The 20,901-nt window shown below is 41.0% G+C and overlaps 1 protein-coding gene across 8 annotated transcripts in view; it reads left to right on the forward strand.

Annotated features, from left to right (window-relative positions):
- LOC148865022 (uncharacterized) overlaps positions 1–20,901 on the forward strand; it is a 50,324-nt gene that overhangs the window by 12,988 nt on the left and 16,435 nt on the right. For all 8 annotated transcript variants that reach the window (XR_016110931.1, XR_016110932.1, XM_088981681.1 and 5 more), the window contains 5 exons: positions 19,087–19,170; positions 19,255–19,496; positions 19,602–19,818; positions 20,358–20,437; positions 20,525–20,609. Coding sequence is in view for 6 of the 8 variants with exons in the window: in XM_088981681.1 (XP_088837807.1) it covers positions 19,087–19,170; positions 19,255–19,496; positions 19,602–19,818; positions 20,358–20,437; positions 20,525–20,609 (708 nt within the window). In the remaining 2 variants the exon portion in view is untranslated. The remainder of the gene's footprint in view (positions 1–19,086; positions 19,171–19,254; positions 19,497–19,601; positions 19,819–20,357; positions 20,438–20,524; positions 20,610–20,901) is intronic.

Below are 20,901 nucleotides of genomic sequence, written 5' to 3' on the forward strand. Positions count from 1 at the left end.
ACTTAATTAGGGCTATTCTCCCCTCTCCCCCCAATGAGATATGGTTCCTTTTCCACGTTGCCAAGCGTTTCTCGATCCTTTCCACCACCAGAGACCAAAAACTAGCAGATCTAGGGTTGTCTCCAAGGGGTAAACCCAAGTATTCCATTGGCCACTCACACCTTTCTCACATCCTAGGGAATCCTCTTCAATGTTGGTTCCAACCAATAAGCTCTTTGACAAATTAATCCTCAAATTAGACATCCTCTCAAAAAGTTTCACAACCAGCCTCAGATTTTCTACTCCCTCCCTACTTTTCCATCACAAAAAATAAGAATATCATTTGCAACTGTGAGTGACCAAAACATTATCCCTCCCAACTGATCAACCCCTAAAAGTTGCATGCAATTTGCTCTTGAAATCAATTTACTTAGGGCTTCAGCAATCAAAGTTGTTAGCGTAGGGGTATTTCTGTCTTTATACCTAGATTAATGTTGTTGATTTGTAATGTTGTGTTAGAACCAGATTTTCTCCTCTCTTTTTTTCTCTCTTTCTTCCACCTTTCTACCTCTTTCTACATAACCGATCTCAGACAGATAGAACTCCAAGGCAGGCTGAATCATAACATGGTATCAGAGCCTGGTTGAATCTGCCTAGATTTCTATTCTCTGCGCACCCTATCTAGGGTTTCCCTTGTTTTTTCTGTATTCGATTGGAGATAAGGGAAAGGGCTGAAAAGGAGTGATCACCCTCTTCCCTTGGAGGTTTCTATGCCTCTAGTCAAGTCTTGTGTGGTCGGTTACTGTGGTTTCTAAGATTGCCCTTCCCTAATCGATGAAGAATAGAGGGCCGATCTGTGTGGTGTAGTGGCTGTCTTGTGTGGACTGATTTCCTACTCGTGTGGTTGTTCCTTCAGTGATAAGGTAAGAGATTTCTATGCATGATATTTGTTATGGATCAAATAGGAAGTGTGTTTCAGACCATATGCTAGGGTTTCAGACAGTAGTGTGCTAGGGTTTATGCTGTTTTTTTGTGTATTTCAAAGGAAGAGTTGTGATCATATAGTGGTGAGATTTCAGGTAGCCGTAGGAGTAGGGTTTGTGGTGTAAAGAGCACACTTTTCAACAACAAGTGCTGAAATCAGTGTGACGAGTGTGATCTAGTTGTGTGCAGTGTGCAGAATTCAGTGGTAATAGAATTCAGCAAGTGTGCAGAATTGGTGATAATAGAATGGGAGATAGCAGTGATTGTAAACCTAATGTGATGGTGCCTACAAACTACCTGAATGTTTAGATGGCCTCCATTAAACTAAATGGAGAGAATTATGTGCCTTGGGCTAAATCCGTCGAAGTCTTTCTGAAGGCAAAGAAGAAGGTAAAACACATAAGAGAGGAGAAACCCTCCACTGACTCTCACGAGTATGAAGACTGGGAGCAAGAGGATGCTTAGATCATCACATTGTTGTGGAATAGTATGGAACCCAGGATTTGTGTAAACTTCATGTTTCTTGACACTGCCAAAGATGTGTGGGACCATGCGAAGAAATTGTATTCGGGTCAGGACAATACAATCAGAGTGTATCAGTTGTATGAAGAGTACTTTAATTTGCAATAGGGCAATCAGAGTCTTGAGGAGTATTATGCCAGCATGAGAAACATACGTAATGAGTTGAATGTCTATCACCCTCTCATTTCTGATGTCAAGATTCAACAACAACAGAGAGAACAACTTGATGTGACTAGATTTTTGGTGGGATTGAAGTCTGAATATGAACCAGTACGGGCTCAGATATTAGGAGGATCAGCTCTCCCCTCCTTAGAAGAGGTATTTTCTCGACTCCGGAGGATTTCTATCGGATCTACTAATATCTCAGATAGATCTGCCTTTGCTGTATCGAGAGGCCGTGGTGCTAGAGGTGGAGCTCGGGGAGCTCAGTCTGGCCGTGGTGGTAGTAGTGGTTCTGTGTATGGCCGAAGTGGCAATGGTGGGCCTACTTATAATCAGGTGGTGGTCGTACTGGGGGCAGAGATTCAGGGGGAGCCTGTGGTAGAGGATGTGGCTCAGGCCCGAGGAAGTGCACTCATTGTGGTATGGATGGACATACCATTAACTATTGTTATGATCTACATTGTCCACCCTCAACCTGGGCCAATCATGCTGCGACCAGTGACTCCAGTTCCAGCTTTAGACAGGAGAATCATTCATTTGATCAGATACCTCCTACATCCACAAATGGTTCCGTGAAGGAGATGGTGAGTGTTCCCCATGATGAATATGAGGTTTATCCAATCATAGCAGAACAAGGCGACTTTCGCTCACTCAGGTATGGCTTGTCTGGCATCCACACCCAACCCCTGGATCATTGACTCTGGAGCCTCTGATCACATGACTGGAACTCCAGGTGTGTTTTCTTCCTTATCTCATTGCTCAACATCACAATCTGTCACCCTTGCTAATGGTTCCACATCCTCAATTTGTGGTGTTGGTAATGTTGACCTAGACCCTGTATCCCTCATCAGTTTTGTATGTTCCTAAATTGCCTTTTAATCTTATGTTTGTTAGTAAGCTGACCAAATCACTTAACTGCTCCATTACTTTTTATCTTTCTATGTGTGTTTTTCTGGATCTCAAACGGGGATGAAGATTGGTGGAGGGCATGAAGCTGGTGGACTGTATTATCTTGACGGTTGTGGCATAACTTCAACAGCTCTCCAGTCATTCCTTTCTCCTCTCCAGTGGCACTGCCGATTTGGTCATCCGTCGCTAAAAGTTTTGAAGTCTTTGGTTCCTTCTTTGAGTCAGCTTTCTGTTTTGGATTGTGAGTCGTGTCAGTTTGGGAAACATCATCGTGTTCCTTTTAGTTCTAGGGTTGATAACCGTGTGTCAAGTCCTTTTTTTTAATTCATTTAGATGTTTGGCTCTATCTAATGAAAGAAAGAAGTGAATTGTATACCATTTTTCAGAAATTTTATGTCGAGATTCGTAATCAATTTGGTACCCACATCAAAGTTTTCCATTTTGATAATGGCCGTGAATATTTATCCTCATCATTTCAAGAATACCTGGACCAACACGGCATTATACTTCAGACCTCATGTACCTACACCCCACAACAAAACGGGGTGGCTGAGAGAAAGAATCGCCATCTCCTGGAAACAACACGATCCCTAATGCATCACATGCATGTTCCCAAACCCTTTTGGGGTGATGCAGTGCTTACCTCTTGCTTTCTGATTAATCGGATGCCCACGTTCATCCTTGATGGTCATTCTCCGTTTACGGTCTTGTTTCCCACTTTGTCTTCGTTTCCTCTTACGCCTAGGGTATTTGGGTGTGTCTGCTTCATCCATAATCTGGGTCCCGGGAATGACAAGTTCGATGCCCGTTCTCTTAAGTGCGTCTTCCTTGGCTATTCTCGGACCCAGAAAGGGTATAGGTGTTACCATCCTAGTTCTCAACGGTCCTTTGTGTGTGCTGATGTCACATTCTTTGAGTCTACTCCGTTCTTTTTGGGGTTCGGTGATGCTTCTTCCTCTTCATCACCTCCTCCTCTTCCACTTCCCGTTGCTGACCTTCTTCCCCTTGTTCCAGCCGTGACAAAACCCTTGCCTTCGGTGCCACAACCTGTTGAACGCCCACCTATCCGTCATGTGTATATACACATCGCCCACGTGTACCAGCTACTACTCCTCCGGCTACATCTCCGTCGACAGATCTGGCACTAGACCCGCACTCAGCATCTGAGCTTGATCTCCCCATTGCCTTGTGGAAAGGTAAACACACTTGCACCCTTCATCCTATTTCTAATTATGTTTCACTTACTCACCTTTCCGCCTCCCATCGCTAGTTTGTCACCTTGTTATCATCAGTTGTTGTCCCTAAGGATGTCCAGGAAGCCCTTGCCTCTCCAGGGTGGTGCGAAGCGATGGAGGAAGAACTCTCTGCCCTTCATCATAATTATACTTGGGACCTCACTGCTCTTCCTCCTAGGAAGCAAACTGTTGGTTGTAAATGGGTTTATACGGTTAAGTATCTGCCTGATGGTAGTGTTGAACGCCTGAAGGCGCTATTGGTTGCAAAAGGGTACTCCCAAACCTATGGTATTGACTACACAGAGACCTTCTCACCGGTTGCTAAGATAGGGTTAGTTCGTGTTGTGATCTCTCTTGCAACCATGTATGATTGGCCGCTATATCAGCTTGATATTAAGAATGCCTTTTTGCATGGTGACTTACTCGAAGAGGTCTACATGGAGCAACCTCCAAGGTTTGTTGGGGGAGGATGGTAAGGTTTGCAGACTAAGGAAGGCTGTATATGGGCTTAAACAGTCTCCTCGGGCATGGTTTGATAGGTTCAATGAGGTAGTAAAGAAGTTTGGTATGAAACAATGCAAACTTGATCATTCTGTATTTAGTCATGTCTCTCCGGGAGGAAAAATACTGTTGGTGGTGTATGTAGATGATATTGTTATTACTGGGAATGATAACATGGGTATTGACAGGCTGAAGACTTATCTGCAGGATCATTTTTAGACAAAGGATCTTGGTAAACTGAAATATTTCTTGGGGATAGAGGTAGAAAGATCAAAGTATGGTATTAATCTGTGCCAGAGGAAATATGTGCTTGATTTGCTGGAAGAAAAATGCTTGTTGGGTGCTAAACCAACTGAAACACCTATGGACACAAATACCAGGCTAAGCAGTGATATGGGTGAAGTGTTTGAAGATCCTGGCAGATACCGATGACTTGTGGGTAAACTGAACTACCTAACCATTACTAGACGAGACATCTCATTTGCAGTTAGTGTGGTAAGCCAGTTCATGCAAAAACCTTTGATTTCTCATTGGAATGCAGTTTTGAGAATTGTGAGGTATTTAAAAGGGGCTCCGGGTTGTGGTCTGATTTACAAGAGTGGCAGAAGACTTGAAATAGAAGGGTATTTTGGTGCTGACTGGGCTGGTTCTATGTCTGATAGGCAGTCTACACAGGTTATTGCACTTTCCTGGGAGGTAACCTGGTGACATGGAAAAGTAAGAAGTAGATGGTTGTGGCAAGAAGTAGTGCAGAAGCAGAATATAGGGCTATGGTGCACACCGCTTGTGAATTAGTGTGGCGAAGGAACCTTCTACAGGAAGTAGGATACAACATCAACACTCCAATGAAGCTCTATTGTGACAGTCAGGCTACAATTCATATTTCCTCTAATCCGGTGTTTCATGAAAGAACAAAGCACATTGAAGTTGACTGTCACTTTGTGAGGGAGAAGGTGCTGAATGGAGAGCTAGACACTACATATGTTAATACAGGAAACCAGTGGGCTGACTTATTTACAAAAGGCTTGAGTCGGGGAAGAGTGGACTACATATGTAACATGCTGGGAGTATATGATATATACTCACCAGCTTGAGGGGGAGTGTTAGCGTAGCGGTATTTCTGTCTTTATACCTAGATTAATGTTGCTGATTTGTAATGTTGTGTTAGATCCAGTGCTCCTTACTTAAATAAGGGCACATATGTCTTTTCAATTATTTTTAATAATAAAAGTACTGTCTGGCTGACTGGGAGTAAGATTCTTGAGGTTCGAACCAGATTTTCTCCTTTCTCTCTTTTCTTCCACCTTTCTACCTCTTTCTACATAACCGATCTCAGACTGATAGAACTCCAAGGCAGGCTGAATCATAACAATAGTAAATAGAAAGGGACAAAGGGGGTCACCCTGCCTGAGCTCACAAAATCCTTCAAAGAAATCATACACTGTCCCATTAACTATTATTGAATAGTGACTAGTTTGTAAGCATCCCTTGATCCATTTACACCACAAATTTCTAATGTCACACCTCCTCATAATATCAATCAAGAAGTTCCAATCCACTAAATCATAGGCTTTTTCCAAATCCAGTTTGATAGTCGCTGCTTTCCTCTTTAATCTCTTTTGAGTCTCCAGACATTCATTGGCAATTAATATTTGATCAATAATCTGTCTATCCTGCACAAAGGCCCCTTGAGCTTGAGAAATTCCTTGGTGATTAGACTTATTGGCCTGGAAGCCCCTGGTTGGTTGGCATTCTTCTTCTAGGGGATTAGTGCTAAAAAAGTAGAGTTCATTCTCGGACTTATCACCCCTCTTCTATAGAATTCGTTGAACACTCCGATCAGATCTCCTTTAATTATGTCCCAATAGTCTTGATAGAATGCCATTGTGAAACCATCGGGTCTTGGTGATTTTGATCTATTCATAAAAAAGACTGCTTCCTTAATCTCTCCCTCTTCAAATCTTTTTTCCAGAAATTGGACTTGAGTCTCCCTTAATGTCTCCCAATCAATGCCTTCAATCCTCCATCTCTCAATTAGGGGTCTTCTATAAATTGACCTAAACTGCTCTGAGAATGCTTTAGCAATCTCACCTTGGTCCGTGATATCACTTTCCCCCACCACTAAAGAAGTAATCATGCACTTCCTTCTCCTTCCATTTGCAATGGCATGGAAAAATTTTGTATTTCCATCACCTTCTTTGATCCATCTCTCTCTTGATTTTAGCTTCCAACATATTTCCTCTCTCAATAATGACTCCCCTAGCTCTTTCTTTAAATACCATCTCAATTCCTTTTCACCTTCACTTAAAGTTCCTTCTTCCTCTTTATCATCCATTGCCTCAATTTGAGAAATCAACTCATCTTTCTTTTCCTCCTATCTTCCAAACATCTCTCTATTCCACTCCTTGATCTTCTTTTTCAACAATTGGAGCTTCTTTAGGCACTTTTGGCCTTCTCACATTGAAGGCGTGGCCAAACTATTCCACGAAACCTTGACTTTCTCTTTAAAATCTGGGTGAGTGAGCCACATATTTTCAAATCTGAATGGAGTTGGGCCACCATCGCTGATTCTCTCAAACAAACAAATGGGCCAATGGTCTGAGGTGATTCTAGGTAGATTTCTCCCAACTAACCCTGGCCAATACTCTTCCCAATCAGGTGAAACTAAAAATCTATCAAGCTTGGATAGAATAGGGGTTGTTTGAAGGTTTGACCAAGTATAGCAAGATTGCCCTAGAGGAATATCTCTCAGCTCAAAAGCTTCAATAAAGGAATGAACTTTCTCATGCTCGATGTAGTTTTTTGCTTACCCCCAGTTATCTCACGCACAAACCTTACTACATTGAAATATCCCCCTATACACCAAGGTCCTCCTAGAGTCCCCTAATATCCCCAAGCTCCTCCCACAATTTCTTCCTTTCTCTATATGAGTTTGGCCCATAGACATTTGTGAGAACCCATTCAAATCTGTCCTGCACACCCTTCAACTTAATAGAAACTGAGAATCTGCCTACTAGTTCTTCCGAACATTGGACTGCTTCTTCTCTCCACATTGTTATAATGCCCCCCAATGCACCCCAAGAGGGAGCAAAGCTCCAATTAATATTCCTCTCTCCCCACATGCTTCTTATCCACTTCTTGCCTACTTCCTGAATTTTGGATTCTTGAATTAGAACAAAATCCGGTCTCTCCTTCCTCAATACCTCTTTGCTTACTCCTTTTTTTGTGGCACTTCCTAATCCCCTTACATTCCAACTAATAATCTTCATGATCACATCAAGTACTGACCCCAGCTCTCATCTAGCTTATAGGCCCCCTCTCCTTCTCCCTCCCCTAGCACTGAACTCCTTATCCCCCTCCACATCACTAATGAGTTTTTCAACTTCATTTAGCTTCCTTCTCCTCTTGCCCCCCTTTTCTTTACTTACTTTTGTTTTGAGGTTTCATTTCTTTGATTTTTTCCACTTTCAACCCCATTTTATCAGCCAAGTCCACCACCGAGTCCCTTGCACTCTGATCTTCTTGTTTTCTTTTACTCTCTCCCGCCTCCTTTTCTTTCTTCCCCTTAACTAAGACCCTCCCAGCCTCCTTGTCACTCGATCCTTCTTGGGATTGAATCCTTTTGGTGATTCTTTTTCCCCATCGGTAGCCAACCCCCTATCAGTCACTACTCCTTCCTTAGTTTTCTGCATCCTTTCACCCCTAGCATCAGACACACCCACCCCTCCTTTATCTCCAATTATCTCTCTCTCACCAACTTCATCTCCTAATCCCCTATTCGTCTCTCCTTCTGCTGGCAGATTCATGGGCAAATCGTGACCAAGGATGGGAGTTGAAGAGTTTGTAGGACCAATAAAACACATATTAATATCAAAAACTAAACCAACAGAGTTGTCGAGGTTACCAGAAGGCTGAGAAGAAAATACGACAAGCGTTTTAGTAACAAAATCTTTGGTGCCCTTTTCCTTTTGGTGCCTCTCCAAACCCCCAACTTCAGTTCTAATTTGTTGGGAAGGCATCGAAGGAGTATTTGACTTGGCCATCTCAGTTCTTGTACCCCTATCCAGAATATCCTTTGTAACCTCCCGGTTCCCCTGCTGAAACACCAAACTTGTCATGTTGCTCTTGTCTCTCGTCTGGAATGAGTTCCTTACCCCCTTGGATACCTTTATTCCCCTCCTAATAATTTGAAAGATCCTTGAAGCCACTAACCGGTGTCAGCCGTAGATCACCAACTCTGTTCTTAGTTGAATGAGATACATCTCCACCTTGTGATCTCCTCTTGTTAACTCTCCATGCTGACCTGAACTATATCTCCGAAACTTCTAATGCTAGAATCGTCTTCAGAAGAGAAGCTGTCGTCTGAGTCTTCACAGTCGACCCACTGATCCTCTACATCGTCATCCATCCAATCCACGATAGTCCTTTCATAGAGAGGATTAGGTCTGTTGTGAATTGCCCATTGTGACTGAAGATTTCGTGCCTGTTCGACTGTCTTGGGTCGATGGGGATGATGATAGAGCATGAATAGCATCCCCCATCGCCTTACTAAAGCCCTTGCACGTGCCATTAAGTCATCACGTGGGTGGGAATTAGAATCTGGTTCGACTTGCCGGTTCGGCCCAGGTTCAGTGGCCCATCCTTTTTGACTCCGTTTCTTAAGACTTCCACAAAAGATGGTTTAGTCTTCAGGCCGACCGACCGGTGAAATTCAAAAACATTTGAATAACCCATTTTTAATGGCAAATTGGAGCCAAACAGCTTAATGTTCAACAGTCCACCTTCTAAAACAGAGCTGACAGGGAGCAACTGGTCTTCCATAACTTCATGTCCACCTGGCAACCTTCTGGACATGTCACCATCGTCTCCTTCCTCATTACCTTTCTCTCACAACATTGTTTTAACTTCCAGCGCCAACCAGACTCTCCACCACCACCAGTCAGAAGATCTCGGCTGATCTTGGGACCCGCTGCGGATTAGAGCCCTTCACCTTGATTTTTGCCGCTTGAAGAGAAGACAAATTCACTGCTGCAAGCGACCCTCCACAAAGTACTGCCACTTGGGAGAAAATCTCCTGCTTCCATAGATTGAACGGAAGCCCAATCATTTTTATTTGAGTAGCCTCCACTTCCTCCAACTCAAACTCATTGCAGGAAGGGTTCCATTTCTGCGACAAGGCCCAACCCTCCCATGTTCGTATTCTTGCTGTGACCTCGAGAGAGCGACCAAAATCCAAAATGGCTGCCTTATTCTCGAACAGAATCAGGAATGCTTGTTCTATCACCAGAAGCGTCTCCGTGACATTAACTAAAACTCCATTCCAGTCTACCACTTCCTCTTCGAATCTTTTCACCTTTCTCTTTTCCCAATCTTCCAAGGTTCCATCTAATACCAGCTTTGGACACACAGTGGCTCCACTTACACCTTTGATCTTTTCTTTCTCCTCCTCTCCAGTCTGTGAGATTGATAGGCTCTTATCTGCTGCAATTTCCTGTGCTGACATTTCTGGTACTTGGGTAGGGATGCTTGTTTTTCTTTCCAGTTCCCACCTCCTTTGCTCAAAATCATCTATAGCTCCTGCAACCATTGTAGAAAACACTAATGTGGACCCCACATTACTGTGTTCGTATGACAGCAATAAGTTATGATTAGGACTAGTCTTTTAATTATGTTTATCTTATCTTATCTTATCTTGCCATGTAAGCAATTTAGTCCTTTTACAATTATAACACTATGTATATAAATTTAAAGAGTGGGGCGGCTGTTTCAATACACCAACCACTCTCTCCTTTCTCAAGCCTCTCTACGAGTTCTCCCTCTCCATCTGTCTTCTTCTCACCTCCTCTCTTCTCCTCCTTTTCTTTTATTTTTCTGTTCAAAACCTAAAGCTATTTGTAGTCTTGTACGGATACTTGGTATCAGAGCAAGATCTAGGGCTTCTCATGTGAGTCTGATACAGCTGACCACATGAGAATTGCCTAGGGATGGAAGAATAGAAAGATCTTTCTTCGGCTGATTCTTGGAGGTTATCTACAGCAGCAGTCCAAAGATTGGATCGTACCCTTGATAACAAGGAAGAATCAGAGAAAGATAAGAGGTTCAAGATCAGTTTTGATCAAAACTGGAGGTGGCGATCAGAATTTCAGAGGATTTCTGGTTCAAGATCAGTTTTTTTTTTTTTTTTTTTTAATCAAGATTGAAAGAGATGATCAGAATTTCAGAAGATTTTTTATCAAGTACGGTGTTTTTTCAGAATTTCCTAATAAGATTTTATTCTTTCTTGAGATCGGCAGCAAGAATAACTTGATCTAAGAGGTGCAGTTATAAAAATATCTCCTTTCTATATTCTTTTTGGGCTTTAAGAGAAAAACCTCAAGATTCAGGACTGTTATTGTTTCAGGGAGGTGATCAGATTTGTCTCCCTTGATTTAAAGTTTATTTTTTGCTCTCTAGAAGACCCAGTAGAGCTGTTTCAGCTGGACTGCTACAGCTGAATCTGATTTCTACTGCTATCAGTCTCAATAGGCCGACTGTCATAGTAATTAGAAAATTTTCTTTTAATGAATCTGAATTCTGCATCTAGACCCACTATTACTAGTTACAGACCCAATAGGCCGACTGTTACAGTAATTAGGAAGTGCTTTTTAATTAACACCTAATCAATAATGGAGTTTAAGAGCCAAGGGGAGGGTGTTTTTGGGATTGGTTCAGGTAACATGACTGAGAACACTTTCCAGATTAGAACTGTTAAGTTTGATGGGTCAAATTACTTAGAATGGGCCCAATCAGCCATGATGTTCATTGGGGGTAGAGGAAAGCTGAACTATTTGTTGGGGGATATGAAGGAACCAACTAAGGAGGCCCACTTATGCTAAGTGGGTTCAGGAAAAGTATTTGGTGATGACATGGCTGTGCAACTCCATGCAGCCACACATCAGTCAAAATTACTTATGGGCAAAAACAACTAAGGAAATATGGGATGTTGTGAAAGAAATCTACTCTTAGCCCCTTAATGTTGCTAGGGCTTGTGAGATGAAATGTGAGGTTAAAAATCTCTAGCAATGAGGGAAACATGTCTTTGTTTATTTTTCAACCTTGAAGTCCTTGTGGCATGAAATTGACCACCTTGAAACAATTTAATGAAAAAGTCAGAAAGATGCACTGACTTATAGAAAGCAAGTTGAAACTAACAGAGTATTTGAGTTCCTGGCTAGTTTGGATTCTGAGTATGATATTGTGAGATAACAGTTGTTGACAAGAGATAGTGCGACTCTATCTCAAGCCTATTCCCTAGTGCATAGTGAAGAGACTAGGAGAACAGTTATGTTACAACAACAGTCTTTCGAATCAGCCCTAGCAGCAGTTAAACCCAAGTCTGGGGGTGATAAGGAAAGGGATATGGAGAAAGAAGCTTAGAAGGACCTAGTGTGTGGACATTGCAAGAAACCTAAACACACTAAAGACACTTGTTGAAAGTTGCATCCACATCTAGTTCCAGCAAAACGCAGAAACAAAAGGAGAATGCCAATATGGCTATTAACACTGATAGTACAACTTCATTGGCCTTAAGAGGCACTCCTCTAGACACCCTAACTACTGTCCAAACTGCTTTGACACAATTGGAAAGTGAAGTTAGTAATTTAGTACCATCTCCTCAGCCATCACCAGCGCCTCCAACTTCATCCTTTCCTCATTCAGGTAATCGGGCCTCAACTTATCATGCTTCAACTTAAAGTAATACAAAACATTATTGGATAATGGATTCAGGAGCATTTAACCATATGACTGGCTTGCCATTACTATTTTCTATCTATCATTTATCTTCCGACAGAGATAAAGTGCCCATTGTTAATGGCTCCCTTGTTCCTATTTCTGGAAAGGGAGACATCAAGTTGTCTAATTCCATTTCCTTATCGATGTGTTTTTCAAAAAACCAGAATTGTTCAATAACCTTTTTCCCTGATCGATGTGTTTTTCAGGATCTGGAGACAAGGAATGTGATTGGGACTGGCTGTGAGACGAATGGAATCTATCTGCTTGGAGGGAGTTCTCATCGGGAAGATAGTGAAACTAAGAGGTCTTTTGTTTCTTAGTTTGTTGATTAGGTGATGCTTTGGCATAATAGGATGGGTCATTTATCCTTTCAAGCTTTGAAGAGTTTGTTTCCTAGTTTATTTGAATCTATCTAGATGTCTAGTTTGAAATGTGAGAGTTGTGAGCTTGCAAAACATTGTAGGACAACCTATTCATTGAGTAATAATAGAAGCAATATTCCTTTTGAAATTGTGCGTAATGGTGTTTGGGGACCTTTTTCATACTACTGCCATGGGGGGGGTATAGATATTTCTTGCTATTTGTTGATGCTTACACTCATTTTTCTTGGGTTTACTTTATGTGTTTTCGAGATGAGGTTCCAACATTGACCCAGATATTTCATTAGATGATTTTAACCCAATTTGGGGTCAAAGTCAAAATTTTTAGATCCGATCATGCGAAAGAATATTTTCAAACCCATTAGCCTCTTACTTGGTTGACCATGGGATTATCCATCAGAGTATCTGTCATCGTACACCACAACATAATGGGGTTGTTGAAAGAAAGAATAGACACATATTGAAGGTGGTCAGAAGCATTATGTTTACCTCCAATGTGCCTATACGTTTTTGGGGGGATGCTATTCTTACAATAGTATATCTCATCAATTGGATTCCTTAACGGGTTTTTAACATGAAACCTCCATTTACCCTTTTATATCATGATAAAGAGTTGTTTACCATTCCCTTTAAAACCTTTGGTTGCACATGCTTTGTTCAGATCCTTGGCCCTCATTGTTCCAAATTTGATCCTAAGGCCTCAAAATGTATTTTCCTTGGCTATGGACAAACTCAAAAGGGATATTGTTGTTATGAACTCACTTCTGGGAAGAGATTTGTCTCAATTGATGTCACTTTCTTTGAGGATGTACCTTATTATCCAAGGGTTTCTCCTTAAGGGGAGAGTAGTGAGGTTGGGATTAGCTCATCAGAAGTTCCTTTACTTATCCCATTAAGTGAAGAGGGGTGTAGTGGGGAAGGTTGTCAAAGGTGTAGGGATGTGAGAGTCTATCACAAACAGTGGAGGCAGGTTGATTTTGGTAATCAACAGTCTAGGCCAGCTCTAGTTCCTTCTGTAGATCCGGATCCAGGTACCACAGTCTCTTCACCAGATACTACAGATGAGAGACTTCCCACCATGGAGCCTTCACCTTCGTTGAGTGACCTTGACCTCCCCATAGCAGTTCGTAAAGGCAAACACCATTGCCCCACATGCACAACTCATTGCATTTCTCAGTTCTTGTTCTATGATCATTTGTCTCCCTCCTACAAGTCTTTTCTTGCATCCATTGCTGATATTTCCATTCCCAGGACAGTACAGGAAGCGTTGTCAGTTCCTAAGTGGAAAGATGCAATAAAAGTAGAAATGGATGCCCTCATCAGAAACAATACCTAGGAAATAGTTGATTGGCCTAAAGGGAAGAAACCGGTTGGATGTAGATGGGTGTTCACTGTGAAACATAATGCTGATGGTTCTATTGGAAGGTATAAGTCTCGATTAGTTGCAAAGGGATTTACTCAAACATATGGTATTGACTACTTGGAAACTTTTGCACCAGTAGCAAAGATGACCACTATCAAAGTCCTATTATCTCTTGCAGCCAGTTACTCTTGGCCGTTGTATCAGATGGATGTTAAAAATGCCTTTCTCAACGGAGACTTGCAGGAAGAAATTTACATGTAATTGCCTCCTAGATTTTATGGTACAAAGACAGGAAAGAAGGTTTGTCGGTTGAACAACGCTTTGTATGGACTAAAACAGTCCCCCAGAGCTTGGTTTGATAGATTCAAACGAGCCTTTGAAAGGTTTGGATATGTGCAGGCCCAATCAGACCACACCTTGTTTATTAAGAGAGTGGATTCTTCCTCAACCTTGCTTGTTGTATATGTGGACAATATTGTAGTAACAGGGAGTGATACTAGTGAGGTTGAGTCCCTTAAGCAACTCTTTCATCAAGAGTTTGAGGTAAAGGATCTGGGAGAACTACGATACTTCTTACGCATTGAGGTAGCTAGATCCAAGCATGAGATTTTTTTTTTCTCAAAGAAGTATGTTCTTGGAAGAAACAAGAAAGTTGGGTGTTAAAGCCTGCTGACACACCTATTGAACAGAACCACAAGATCAGTGCAGAGGGTGGAGAGCCTCTTGAAGATAAAGCTATGTTCCAACGGTTAGTTGGAAAACTTATCCATCTTTGTCTCACAAGACTCGACATTAGTTATGCAGTCAGTGTAGTTAGTTAGTATATGCACTCTCCTAGAACTACTCACCTCATTGCAGTTGAGAGGATATTAGCGTATTTGAAGAGGTGCCCAGGCAGAGGCATTTTGTTCAAGAATAATGACCACATGAAGATGGAAGTTTACATGGATGCTGAATGGGCTGGGTGTGTTGATGATCGAAGATCTACCTCAGGATATTGTGTTTTTGTAGGAGGTAATCTTGTCTCTTGGAGGAGTAAGAAACAAAGTGTTGTTTCTCGTTCCAGTGCTAAAGCTGAATATAGGTCCATGGCAAATGGTGTTGCTGAGATTCTATGGTTGAGATCGTTATTTGAGGAGTTGGGTATTATTTATGAGAAACCCCTAATGTTGTACTGTGATAATTAGGTTGCCATTAATATAGCCCATAATCCAGTACCACATGGCAGAACTAAGCATATTGAAGTGGACCGACATTTTATCAGAGAGAGGGTTACATCTCAAGAAGTATTCCTTCCGTACATCACCTCCGACATGCAGTTTGCAGACCTTCTCACTTGGGCTGTTTCAAGAAAGAAGTTAGAGGAAGATCCATGCAGGTTGGGAATGACAAACATCTATTCCCAACTTGAGGGGGAGTGTAGAAAACACTAATGTGGACCCCACATTACTGTGTCTGTATGGAAGCAATAAGTTATGATTAGGATTAGTCTTTTAATTATGTTTATCTTATCTTATCTTATCTTGCCATGTAAGCAATTTAGTCCTTTTACAATTATAACACTATGTATATAAATTTAAAGAGTGGGGTGGCTGTTTCAATACACCAACCACTCTCTCCTTTCTCAAACTTCTCTACAAGTTCTCCCTCTCATCTCTCTTCTTCTCCTCTCCTCTTCTCTCCTCCTTTTCTTTTATTTTTCTGTTGAAAACCTAAAGCTATTTGTAGTCTTGTGCTGACATTTCTGGTACATGGGTACAGATGCTTGTTTTTCTTTCCAGTTCCCACCTCCTTTGCTCAAAATCATCTAGAGCTCCTGCAACCATAATCCAACCTTGCTTTTTTTTTTCGCTTCTGGTATACAGGTCACTTGCTTCTTTCCATTTCTAAATGCCTCAGTTAGCTGAATGAAGGTACCCTTGTTATTGCTTTTCTTCTCCACCAATTATCTTTTCCTACCACATGCCAACTCTCCTTTCCATCCAGGCTCTGTGATGGCAAGTATTGTTCCATCAAAGAAACCTTTGAACCAGCAAATTGCCTCCCTCCCCAAAACTACTAAAGCTCTCTTATCTTCTCTGATTTTAATAGCTGAACCTCCACCGATTTCTTCCATAAGAAATCTTTTCTTTTCCACAACCATTATCTTCCTCCACTTTGTTTCTGGCAGGAACCTTTCCTTCGTCATCATGTTCGCACTTCTTTCCTTCGTCGTCAGCAGTCACCAATTTCTTCCAGAATCCGTTCTTTTCACCCTTCTCACCCATCCAGAAGGCTGAGAACACTTTGCTGCCCATTCATTCTTCTCCTCTCTTCTCTCCTCTTTTCTTCACTTCTTGCATGCTCCTTCTTTGCAAGTGATCTGTATACCAGAAGCGAAAAAGGAAATAAGAGGGTGGGTTGGGTCTAGGAAACATTAGGAAGAAAAACCTTGCTCTTTTAAGTAAATGGTTGTGGCACTTCCCCTTGGAGAAGGAGAGATTGTGGCATAAAGTGGTGTCAAGTATTCCTGGGCTTTCTAGGAACAGTTGGGATGCTGGTATTCTACAAAGAGCCAACCAAACTACACCATGGAAAGCAGAGCATGGTATTCTTCCTCAACCATGCTGGGGATCTCCCTTTGAAAGTTGTGTTCCCTTCTTTGCATGCTCTATCAAGCCTTAAAGAAAAGTTGTGTTCCCTTCTTTGCATGCTCTAGGGAGGGTTGGAACTTGGGGTTTGTGAGAAACCTGAGAGAGTCTGAAATCCCTTAAGTGTCTAACCATTTCAATATCTTTGATAACCTGGTTTTTAATGAGCTTGGGGAAGATAAACAGGAGTGGAATCTCAGTCCCTTTTTTTCTTTTTTTTTGATCAATAACACTTTCATTAACTCATCAAAAGAAGATTTACAATAGGAAGACAAACACACTTATCTTCCAAGAGCAACAAAGAACCTCAAGAAAAGAAAAGAAAAGAAAAGAAAAGAAAGAAAACACACTATAGTTACAGCTTAGCCCAAAAAAGTGAATCCCTTTCTGCCCCTTGTTTAGCTAAACTGTCAGTTAGGGAATTAGCCTATCTTTTAACCCAAAGTATCTTAACTTCCATCTCCCGCACCGGTCACTTGAATTTCCTCCTCTCATTATTGTACTTCCATAAGCCATTGTGATCTTTAATCAGCCACCCTATCACCACCTCTGAATCCCCTTCAATTAAGAGTTTCCTGATGTTCAACTCCTTAGCTTTCTGTACTCCTTCCATAACCACAAATATCTCAGCTCTAAGGGAGTCACCCACTCCAATTGGGCAAACACCATTGCACCAACCTAAAAATCAGTCCCTTTGGGTAGTTTACTTGTAAATCCTTTTTCTCTTCATTAGTGGCATCTACCCCATCCCATCCTTCCCTGTAAAAGAAGTTTGGTGTGGCCGGGCCCTATCCCCGCCAAAGTCAGTGCTTTCTGTTGGGAAGCAGGAAGCTTATCATGAGAGCATCAACTCCTTAGCTTTCTGTACTCCTTCCATAACTGCAAAGATCTCAGCTCTAAGGGAGTCACCCACTCCAACTGGGCCTGAGAACATAGCAGAAATGACCCCATTTTCATCCCTAAAAATCAGTCCCTTTGGGTAGTTTACTTGTAAATCCTTTTTCTCTTCATTAGTGGCATCTACCCCATCCCATCCTTCCCTGTAAAAGAAGTTTGGTGTGGCCGGGCCCTATCCCTGCCAAAAGTCAGTGCTTTCTGTTGGGAAGCAGGAAGCTTATCATGAGAGCATCAACATGGTTGATTTGTTGCAAAAGAAAAGCCCAAATTGGTGTTTGTCTCCCAATTAGTGCATTTTATGCAAGTTGAATGGTGAGAGTGCTTTCCATCTCTTAATTTCCTGTCCTTTTTCTTCTTGTATTTGAGTATGGTTCTACTCTCTTTGGTTGCAGGTGGATCCCTCCTGTTAGTTTGTGTAGAGAACACTGATGTGGGCCCCACAGCTATGGTCCCACTGTGTTCGTAGGGTAGAATGTGTACTAGTCATCCTAGGGTTAGCTGGTGGTCAGTTGGTTATTTCAGTTGTTATTTATTTCAGTTTTATTTTGTTCTATTTGTTATGTAAATACTAAGGGCAGATCTGTCCTTTCCATGTAATGAGCATAACCTATAAATACTAAATAAGAGTGGCGGCGGCAGAACATTCAGATTCTGTCCCTCCTTTCAACCCTTTGTGTTCTACAGTTCTCTCTTCTCTTTCTCTTCTCTTCACTACATTTTCCTTCTTTTTTCGAACCTGAAATCTATTAGGGTTCAAGGCTGATAGCAGTCTTGAACTTCTACTGTTTGAAAAAGACTCTTTAGCTCATCCTTTTTGAGAAGCACAAAATGAAGAGGCAGAATTTTGTGGAATTGTGCTAGAGCAGCAATTGTGTGGACTGTTTGGGAGGAAAGGAACTTAAGAATCTTTGAGGGTAAGGAAAGAAACAAGTAATCTTGGAGACTGTTACAGTTAGAGTTGCTAATTGGGTGAAGATTTTGAAACTATTATCTGAGTTGGTAATTGTGTGGACTGTTTTTGAAACTGGAGATTGGTTGCCCTTTCTTCTTCTAGAAATCAAAAGGTATTGGATGTTTGGTCTCCCCCAAGTGAAGATTGGATGAAACTTTGACAGTTTTGGTAATCCGGGTCCCTGTGGAATTGGAGTGATTAGTGATGGGAGTGCGAACATTTGTGGCTTATTTTCGGGGCCTATTGAGCAGGGTGATTCAGTGAAAGCTGAGTTTAGGCAGCAATTGGTGGGGTGAAAAAAGCCAAGGAAATAGGGATTTCAAGATTGATGGTGGAAGGGGACTCAAAAATAGTCATTAGCTGGCTGAAAAAAGGAGAAGGGGTATAATGGCACTTCAGAAATGAATTCAGGTGGTTCAAGATGCTGTCAAGACATGCAAATTCAGTTAAGATGGGTTAGGAGGTCTGCTAATGGTTTGGAAGATGGATTAACTAAAAAGTGGATTTGTTAGTGAATTTTATTTTACTATCAAAATAGTGTACCCATAAAAGAAAAGAGGACTGTCACATGTCCAAGTGTTCTCTTCTTCACTTGTAAATCTCTCTCAACTTTCGTCTTTGATCGTGTTCTCTCATCTTCTTCTACTCATTATTTGTTTATTACTTTAAAGTTGTAAATTACAAGTTCCTTCATTTCAACTTATCATGTATAATATCCAAGTATTTCATCACTCTTACAAATTTTTGATAGTCAATAACTTAATTGACTGTTTTTACATTTTTTAATATTGTGATTCAGGTCAGAGTCTGTAGGGAGAAGTCAACGGGCCATGTATATGCAATGAAGAAACTTAAAAAATCAGAGATGCTTCGTAGAGGGCAGGTATATGATTATCTGACATGCGGGGAGTTGTTTTAGTTTCTTTGTTATTGTGCTTATTTTCAATTTTCTTTTGAACCTGTTTAGGTTGAGCATGTTAAGGCTGAGAGGAATCTTCTTGCGGAGGTTGATAGTAATTGCATTGTCAAACTTTATTGTTCTTTCCAAGATGAAGATTATCTGTATCTCATTATGGAGTATCTACCTGGTGGAGATATGATGACTCTACTTATGCGGAAAGATACATTAACTGAAGATGAGACTAGATTTTATGTAGGAGAAACAGTTTTAGCTATTGAATCTATTCATAAACATAATTACATCCACAGGTTTGATTTTTTATTTTTATTTTTTGGTCAACGTCATGTTTCTGAGATCCCAAATAGTCTTTTTACTAAATCAGAATACTTAATCTTTTCTGACACGTTTAACAGAGATATCAAGCCTGACAATTTGTTGCTCGACCGATATGGTCATATGAAGCTGTCAGATTTTGGACTTTGCAAGCCATTAGACTGCAGTACCCTCCATGAAAAGGATTTTTCTGTTGGACACAATCTTAATGGAGCATTGAGTGATGAACGGCCTGGTGTACCGAAGCGCACACAACAGGAACAACTACAACATTGGCAAAGAAATAGAAGGATGCTGGTATTTCCTCAGTATCTTGTTCCTTATGTTTGTGTTATTGTTCAGGGTCTACAGTTTCCTTATTTATATAAAAAAACAATGTGGTATCATAATTATGATTCTTGCAATCATATGAGAACTGTGTACATCTGTCCCTTCCAGACCCAGCAACGGCGGGAGCTTCATTCACTGGGCTGCCCATACAATCAAATGAAAACTGGATTTGTCTTGTTTATATTTTTATATTCTTTAATGCTTCCCATATGTTCATTGTGCATAGAATTTTCATGCTTAATATGGCATGGAAGCCTTTGGAGATTTTCATGTGACTGTTTGTTGGAGCTTCACTAGAGAAGTAATATCAAGATTTTAAAAGACTACATCTAAGATGATCTCCCCCAAGGTGAGGTGGATGAACAGGAAAAAGGGGCGGAACAGGTCCAGCAGGAGAAGTGGAACAATGTGATTGTGTGGTGGTGTTGAGTTTGAGGATTCTGTTTCTTGCTGTTGAGTATGTGGCTGTGTACATTGTATGAACTGTTGATGTTGAAATGCTGCAGGCTTATTCTACTGTTGGCACACCTGACTATATTGCTCCAGAAGTTTTGCTGAAGAAAGGCTATGGAATGGAATGTGATTGGTATATACATGCTTGCAAGTTTTTCATATTGCACATACTTTTATAGTTTTGTATAATGTGATTTTTTTTGTTTAAACTTTTCCACAGGTGGTCACTTGGAGCCATCATGTATGAAATGCTTGTGGGGTATCCTCCTTTTTATTCGGATGAGCCTATGTCAACATGCAGGAAAGTAAGATTGATAATTCTACTAAATTACCACATTATTTTTATTTGATTTCTCTGCATTTGTAAGACTAAGTTTACAGGACATTGTACATTTTTATTGTGTTTACCCCTGAACAATGTGTCAGCACATAAAGTTTTTTTATCTGGTTGAAAACTCTGTTAAATCTCTCTACATCTTTCCGAAGATGTGCCTCCTAGTATACTTTTTTCTATAGGAATAACACAAATATAAGATTCTGTAGTTATACCTTGGACGTGTTTTGCATTTGTAAGTTTCTAAAATGAGTTTATGCTAT

This window comes from Nelumbo lutea, chromosome 3 (assembly GCF_056320005.1).
Source record: "Nelumbo lutea isolate HS-2025 chromosome 3, American lotus-T2T, whole genome shotgun sequence".
In the NCBI taxonomy this organism is placed as follows: domain Eukaryota; kingdom Viridiplantae; phylum Streptophyta; class Magnoliopsida; order Proteales; family Nelumbonaceae; genus Nelumbo; species Nelumbo lutea.